This window comes from Scyliorhinus canicula, chromosome 1, assembly GCF_902713615.1.
Source record: "Scyliorhinus canicula chromosome 1, sScyCan1.1, whole genome shotgun sequence".
Classification (NCBI taxonomy): domain Eukaryota; kingdom Metazoa; phylum Chordata; class Chondrichthyes; order Carcharhiniformes; family Scyliorhinidae; genus Scyliorhinus; species Scyliorhinus canicula.
This window is the reverse complement of record NC_052146.1, coordinates 181,282,169-181,290,705: the sequence shown is the minus strand read 5'-3', so window position 1 is coordinate 181,290,705 and position 8,537 is coordinate 181,282,169. Positions and strand designations below refer to the sequence as shown.

The following is an 8,537-nucleotide window of genomic DNA, read 5'->3' as shown; positions in this document are numbered from 1 at the left end:
CCCAATGATGTGCAGAGTAGGTGGATTGGCCACGCTAAATGCCCCTTAATTGGAATTTTTTTTAAAAATTGTCCAGAAGAAATTAGCACTTTTGGGCAATTGCCAGGTTAATACCTATGTGGCAACTTCCCAGCAGGATCCCCCAGCATAACATTGATTTGTCCCCTAAATGCGACCCTGGAGGCTATTGGCCAGTGTCCCAGTCGGTCTATAACTATATTAAGAAAGAGATTTGGAAGTGATTGAACATAAACATTGGCTGCAACTGTGAATATGTTCAACAAATTCCCTGCAACCTCCCTCTCTTTACCTCTTTCCCCTGAGGTCAGTCAGTAAGAAGGCAGCAGTGGAGATAATTAGAATCTTTGCCAGTAAAAGGTTAGCACTTCTGCATCATAGCGCCAGAGACCTGGGTTCGATTCTGACATCAAGTCTTTAATCTTTAATAATCTTTATTGTTCCAAGTAGGCTTACATTAACACTGCAGTGAAGTTACTGTGGAAAGCCCCTAGTTACCACATTCCAGCATCTGTTCGGGTACACTGAGAAAGAATTCAGAATGTCCAAATTACCTAACTGTACGTCTTTCGGGAATTATGAGAGGAAACTGGAGCACCCGGAGGAAACCCACGCAGACACAGGGAGAACATGCAGACTCCGCACAGTTACCCAAGCCGGGAATCGAACCTGGCGCAGTGAAGCAACAGTGCTAACCACTGTGCTACCGTGCCGCCCCGTCTGTGTGGAGTTTGCTGCAAGCCTAAGGAAAAGAAGTGTTGATGAGCTTTCGTGGCTATGGTAATCAACATAAGCTGCTGCCAAGTATAAATTAGACCATCACTGGTGGTGCAAACCACCAGGAAAGCTTCAATTTACCTAGGCTATCTTTTATACTACACAACAGGCTAAATCACGTTCAAGGGCACTTAATTGTAGTGTGACGACAAGAAAATTTGGAAATTTTTCATCAAATCTTACAGTCTGATTGAGGTGCAAGTGAATGCTCCAAATAAATTTTACTGGTTATCTTTCAGTTTCTTTCATTCTTAAGTCACCCTACTGATGGCAACAAAAGGCAAACTGGCTCTTTAAGATGTGAATATCCACAGGGAATGATGACATTGAACAATTCACTATAAAACCAAAGAGTGTACAGATCGATGTCACAGTCACAGTTATAGAAAGGCCGAGGCTCAGAGACGTGGCCCTAATCAGACGACAACTGCCAGCTCATTTTTATTCACTTGTGGATCCTTTCATGTATGTACTGGGCGGCTACGTTTGCATGCATTTGAGACCCTGCATTTAGCAAGATGATTGATTTGTGAGATGCTAGACAAAATGACCATGAATAAAATAAGGCACTTCTCTCTTTAGACATTTTCCAATCTTTACAATTTGACAAAAAAGGGGATTAAAAAGAAAGAAGAGACAAAAAAAAGAGGCTGTTTTGGTCTCCTGTTTACTTTGTTCACAACTGCCAGGAAATCATTTAATTAAATAAAGGGTTTCTTTGTTCAGATTTCTGTTTAATACTTGAAAATATAAAAGACTACACTGTCAAAAATATATTTCTTCTTACCAGCACCCTTGTATAGTAAAATTATCTACTTTTTGTGGTCTGTTCAATGCATTATGCTTATCTACAATTTTATTACATGTATATAGTAAATAGGCAAGCATGGCTTTACATCCTTGAGAAAACAATTCTATACAAGGAAGAAAAATAGGATTCAACAATTCGCCAGTATCATGACACATATGCATGAACCTTGTTGTCAAAAGAATCTTTGCATCTGATGGATTCTCATTCTTAATACACATTATTACTAATTCAGTTGTCTTCGCCCTTTGCTTCTGTTTCAATGCTCTTCTTAGTGGCACATGCATTCATTAAGGAAAATTCTGAACTGGCAGGTAGAGGTCATGAAAGGCTTTGAGTTGGCATCTATGCTCTTAAGGAACACAAATGGATTTAGGGGGAAAATATTGGCCATATTTTGAACATTGAACTTCATTCAAAAATCCTTCACTAATGACATCACTGACCAAAGGTTCATGCATGATGCATCATCACAACAAAATACATTCAGGGAACCTGTGACTTCACCATGAGAAAAAAATGTTCTTCCAACTCCCACAGTTACTGCCTTTGTTAATAGCTATTCATATACATCCATCTCTTGTCTCCTAGGTGAAGCCTTCTTACCGTTCATTAGGGAGGGTCACCAAATGATGATTACTGATGAATAGTGCTGAGGGATGAATTGAACTTTATTGCTTTAGTACTATTCAGTGCAGGTTTAGGACCTCACGATTCACCCAACCAGAAAAACTGAGGCTGGATATTTTTTTTTGTTTTTGTGTGTTTTGTTTTTTTGTTTGTTTTCATTGTTAGGCAGTAAGACGGACAGACAGTGCCTCACTCGCTGCACTGAAGACAGGCAAGCAAAGGCGATCACCAGTTAACTGATCAGCAGGCAGGCATGGTCAGGTCATCATTGGGTGAAGAGTTCAGAGGTCAGGAGGTCATAGGTTAGTTGCCAGTGGCGGCTGAGTGGTTAGAAACAAAAAAAAGGAAAAAAGAAAAAAGATAGAGAAGAGGTTATTGCCAGCTGGTGACAACTGGATGACAACAAGAAAAACTAATCACAACTATTAAAACAAACACTGTAATTCTGACGCACTGCTCTACACCATCTACGGAATGCATTCAATCATGACAGCAGTGGATCATGATTCAAAGCATGAAAAGGAGCCCCATTCCACAATTTGTTAACCGGAGAAAAATAAAACTAATAGTGACTAATGGTTAGTAGCAGTCAATGGAAGAGCTCGAGAAACAGTCATACAAGAGAGGCAAGAAAAAGTGCTTGGATTTGCACTGCAATGTCTGGTGTTCCTCAGTCAGTACATAGTTGTCAGTACCTGACTGCTATTAAGCATTAGTGACCTCCCCAAGTACAAGCACAAAAAAAACAGCTATTAATGATGGGATGTGATTAATGGTTATAAATAAAGTAGAAATGATTTAAAGAGTTCACAGGACAAACTTAACAAACTATAGGGCAAAACAAAGTTGTTCAATAAAATTTTATTGCCTTTCAATTTTCTATTTACAACAATATGAAATTCTTGGCCTCAAAATACAAGCAATTCTAAATTATATGACTAGCAGTGTAGGCTACATCATGGGCACTTGGAAGAGGCCAAGTATTTTACTTTATCCAACATATTCCAGTTGAGAGTACTATTGTACACTTATAGGACAGTCTTGTATAAAATGCATTTGCATGTAAACACAATAGAAGTCCTGCCGTTTAAAAGTCTACATTTATAAAGCCCTAAAATATATCCAAAAATAGATGAATTTCTACTTGACACTATAATGCACATTTTAAACTACAAACAGCCCTCTTTTTGAATTTCAATGCTAATACTCTGCAAATACAATAAAATCTGACATTTTCATATACATTCCTGCTTTATATTTTTATATTTTTTATAAGAAGCCACCTGTAATACTATTTTCTTTGCAAAAAAAAATTTAAAATGGAGATGATTACAGTAAAACAAAAGTTCTCAAGTGGAAAATGATAAGTCACAGCGTTCTGGAAACGTTCTATTTCTCTCTCTGTTTCACTCTTTCGTTCTCCCATTTCCCTCCACACAACTTGGTCCACTTAAATGTAAAATAAGACTTTTGTTCAACAGCTTAACATGTATCAAAATTCTGAGGTTCCAAAATAATGTACTGTTGGCCACAAGACTAAAACAGAGGAAATGAAATAAATTATTCAGTGCAAAGTCAAATTTGTGCCATTTCAGCAAGGTAAGGTTGGTGTAATGCTTAATAATAGCATCCCTTTTGGTGGCCTATACATCAGGCTGTATTCATTTACCATGTCATGTACATGGCCTTTCATTTATGGATCTCATCCTCTTTAGCGCAAAAAGTACTACAAAGAAGTACAGCACATTTTCTCATGTTATGTTAGTGGGCTAAAATAGGAGTGCATTACCCACTGACAGCCAATTCAAGGCCATGAATTTGTACTGCATGGAATCAGCCACTGATTCAACAATATCCAAGTACTTTAGCATCCAAGATCATGATGATAGAATATTTAATAATACTGTCAAAAACCAAGGCCGGGATTTTCAAATATTCGTTGACCTCAGCAGAACTGGAAGATCCTGCTGGTGGGAGGGGCTGGAAAATTCTAGTTGATGCCCGGGTAATTATTTTACATTCTAGGACTCATCTATTCTAGTACATTTAAAAAACAAGAAAAGAATTACGTGGCATTCATAATATTTCACTCTGCTAAAAATTTGTAAGCTTTTTAAAGGCCACAATATTCTCACAGAAAACTAAGCACTTTGTTTTTTTAAAAATATACAGCCTATAAGGGCCAACAAAATGGCTATAATCTTTTCAATCAACCAATACACCTGCTACATATCCTCTGCTCAGTCCAAGGCTTTCAACAGTACACACAGGTTCAGTAACCGTGCAACACAATGTGGAGTTTATTCCAATTACTTCAGTCAGTCTGTCTATTTTGTTATCTGTACCAAACATAATTCTGTAAAGTTACACTGCAGGGTCATTTTCTTAGCAGTAAGGAACTATGCACTCATTAACCCATCACCAATCCTAAATGCTTAGTTAAAAGTAATACAACTAAATTAACTGGAAAAATCTTTTTACTGTTGAAAAATGCATGCTTGAGAAACACAATCCTATGCAAAGAAAGAGAACCATCTAACTAAACAACCCATCAACAGTAGAAATTAATATAGCCTGTAGAAGCTATTATATTGAATATTGAAGTCCCTCAGACCCAGTTGGTAGACACTGGTTTTAAACAGCATCTGCTCTTGAATAAATTAAGGTCCAAAAATAATGCTGGAATGCCAAGTCGTAATTTAGGCTTCCAACACAGCACATAGGTATGAGATTATCATCACCTGAATGTGAATATTTAGTGTTAGGGATGATAGTGGGGCATCAAAGCATTGGAACAAAGCACGCAAGGGATAGCTGGCTTTTATTTTGTTTGTGGCATATTCTAGTTTCGTATTGTACTAGATTCTTCAACAACAGTGTTTATTTTCTTCTCCCCATTAGACGTAATTTCACGTAAAATGTAAAGTGCGCTTAAAATATAGTACATTTCTTTACATAAAATTGGTTCACCTGATAATGAAAACAATTTGGATACGTGACAAAATGGACATGGGAAATAAGGTATCTATGGGAAACCGGGCTAGGGGTGCACTTCCAGTTGTTATCAAAAGGTAGAGGGAAAATAATAAGGAAGGTTTATATGGCCATAGGTTGGATGCAATAATCACTTTGAAGATTAATTAGGTAATAAGAATCTTAACTGTCAAAATTCATGGTGTGTTAGTGAGCCTAAAGTACATTAACAATTTCATACTATGTTTTTTCCACTTGTAGGTCTAAGGGCATATAACTATAAGGAACAGTTTGGCTGTGAAAATGAACATTCAGTTTCCTGTTAAGACCTGTTGTGTAAACTACTGGGGAAAAACAAGAAAATAGGAGTTACTCAGATACATTGCTAACCCTATCTATCTTAAGCATAATACGTCCAATGCAGATTTAAGAAGTTCATGGATCCCTCAACAAGCATCAATAAAAATCAGGTACATATATAAAATTCATTTTCATGTGTAACATTTCACTGAACATTACAAAGGCACAATTAGGACTTCATTTCTTCATGGAAAAGGAATCGGTCCTCTCTGAAGTATAGTTTTATAAAGCCATTTTGGATTTGTGAATAACTTTTCAACATAAGTGAATGCATTTCCCTTCCCTCCTCGAATATTGACCATAGGTTGGCAGTTAGAATATGCACTCCAATGTTCAACAATTTTACCAGGCAGGGAACAGGAACACCAATATTCTTTTTCTCCAGCCTAATATATCTTTCCATCTACCTCATCTTACGTGGAGAACTTCCATTTTAAAGTTCTCAAAAAGCTTTGCAACAAAAATCTTAAAAGAGTTGTTGGGCACAGTAGTGATATTTGGCAGAATAAAAATGGATATGACTGGTCCTCAGAAATTAGACCATCGGTCAACTCCACCTGATATGATGTTGCAAAGCAGCACCCTTTCATTCAACATGTTCAACAAAAAACAAGAACTCCAGAACTAAACTAACCTCGGTCTACGGTCACAATCCTTTGGTAAGGATGGACCCGCATATCGTGCCTTCGAACTTTAGTAGCCACTGCACCTAGTTAAATTGCAACATTTCCAACACATGATTAGAGGAATCTTTTTAGGAAATGATTGGTTAACTTATCAATAGCATTTCAACAGCAGATCAAAGATGGGTTTGCATTAGAAATTACTACAAGATATCAGTTAAAAACAGGTTAAGGCACAGCACCTTTATAATTTGAACATTTTACGCAGAAATTACTAAATAGAGTACAACTGTGCATGTTAATATTGCATTTTGTTTCAAAAGACGTAGTCTTAAACCATTATTATCCATTTGTTAAAAATCCCACTGTATTATGAGATAATTCAATTAGATCCAAGCGCAATTAAGTTTTACTAGTCACATAATCAGTGGAGTGCTTCTTGCAAACAAACAAGTTTTATGTCATCATAACACTGAATCAATATTGAGATCAATTTTTAAAAAATAAAACCTCTACAGATTTTAAAAAGTTCTTCAGCAATTGACCTACAAAATGTACACTTAGCTCAGAAGCTGCGAGCTACAATTTGCAAAGAATTAGGTGATTTGTAAAGCAAACACAGTTTTAGATGAACCCTACACCAAACAGACAATGAAATACTTTACACGTGATTCCTCTGGGGCAGATGTAACAATATGGGAGGAACAATAGACCAGAATTCTATTAAATTGACTCAGTTGGTTTCCAAATATGCACACACATACACAATGCTAGTATTTCACTGACAGTCCGGCTGGGCTCATTTTGTCCATGGCTGCTGTGAAACTAAGCATTTGTTAAAGTTCAGATTTGATGAGGGTTCAGTAACATGGTTCTTGAATTCTTAGCCTTTCGTTGGGAAAGCCATACCTAAAGATAAAGAAGGGAATTAGAATTAGTCTATTCTTATACTTTATGAATAAAAATGTTGGGCAATTGTCATCTTAAACCTTTGACTACCAGACATTTTGTTAGCTACTTTTTAAGCATTGTGAAATGGGTTTCGCTTCATCACTAGAGAAACATATTTTGGAAATCACTCAAACAGGATATTAATAGCAGAACAAAAAGCTTAAAATGAATCACAGACATCTCTGGGATAGGTGTGATGAAAGACTGCCATATTCACCATTTGTGAGGTGAGAGTCTCTCTTGTGTAGAAATGCCCAAACCTCTCAGTTAATCATGGATGATATAGGAGTGCTTGGCATTCTCCAGTTTCTGCAATTTATCTGACTGAATTTGTTTTGATCAAATAAAAGTGGACACTGAAAATATGCTATTTGCAGATGTTTTAAATCAAAAGTGTGGCACAGAGCAAGAATGGACATGTTACAGCTATGGCAATAAAATATTTGTCTTTTTAAACCTATGTAGATAGAAGCTGTATATATAGACACGTACATAAAAAGACATATACACAACATATGGGATTAATTCAGTTTTGAAATTGTTTCAAAACACTGAATTAAGAGCTGAAATGGCTGTTTGGAGATGGTTTCACCAGTATGTTGCATGTGAAGGCCTCGTGTCAAAGATCAAGCATCAATCATCAAGTTGAAGGCTATTTTTGAAGGAAAGGGTACTATTTAATTTGCTAATTTGGTGGTCAGTAACCAGTGTTTTAACAAACTTAATGAACATATAAATGATCTTTGGAGTGCATCATGCAACAAACTTTGAAGATTAACAGTCAAGCTCAATGGCAGATTTCATCTGTGAAAAGCTTAATCAAAACAAAAACTATTATTTTGGCATACAGATCATCTTTTGGCCTTCAGTTTCTGTTCATTATTCCAATCATGAACACAGTTGAATAGAGATCCATTAGCCCTGTTGCAATTGTGATGTTTTAAAGTTTGTATTATTTTTGAGGCAGACCGCAAGTGAAATGGGAAACTGAGAAAGACAAACTGATTCTCCCAGTTGCTAAACTCCTAGTTGAAACCATATAAAAGCACACAAGAGCCACGAGAGCTCAGTAGTTGATTATGATTCCAGTGGTGCAGTACAGGCAGGCTGAGGAAAATTGGCTACATCCATAAGCTGAGAATAAGCAATAATAGAGTTGCTGCCGCTGTTTCTGTTACTTGAAAATAATTTTGGTGGATTTCATAGAATTTACAGTGCAGAAGGAGGCCATTCGGCCCATCGAGTCTGCACCGGCTCTTGGAAAGAGCACCCTACCCAAGCCCATACCTCCACCCTATCCCTATAACCCAGTAACCCCACCTAACACTAAGGGCAATTTGGACCCTGAGGGCAATTTAGCATGGCTAATCCACCTAACCTACACATCTTTGGACTGT

At 37.0% G+C, this 8,537-nt stretch overlaps 1 protein-coding gene across 11 annotated transcripts in view; it reads right to left on the bottom strand.

The window, feature by feature from the left end:
* Window positions 1-632: 632 nt before the first annotated feature.
* The window catches only part of LOC119969669 (protein quaking), a 659,721-nt gene continuing 651,816 nt past the window's right edge, over window positions 633-8,537 (bottom strand). For 5 of the 11 annotated variants that reach the window (XM_038803637.1, XM_038803646.1, XM_038803618.1 and 2 more), the window contains exons 7-8: window positions 6,201-6,275; window positions 633-2,553 (exon numbers count right to left, since the gene is read on the bottom strand). In XM_038803637.1, the coding sequence (XP_038659565.1) occupies window positions 2,537-2,553; window positions 6,201-6,275 (92 nt within the window). In that variant the 3' untranslated portion in view covers window positions 633-2,536. Of the gene's footprint in view, window positions 2,554-3,078; window positions 7,099-8,537 lie in introns of those variants that run through there. The other 6 variants (XM_038803656.1, XM_038803693.1, XM_038803680.1 and 3 more) reach the window with 3 other exon arrangements.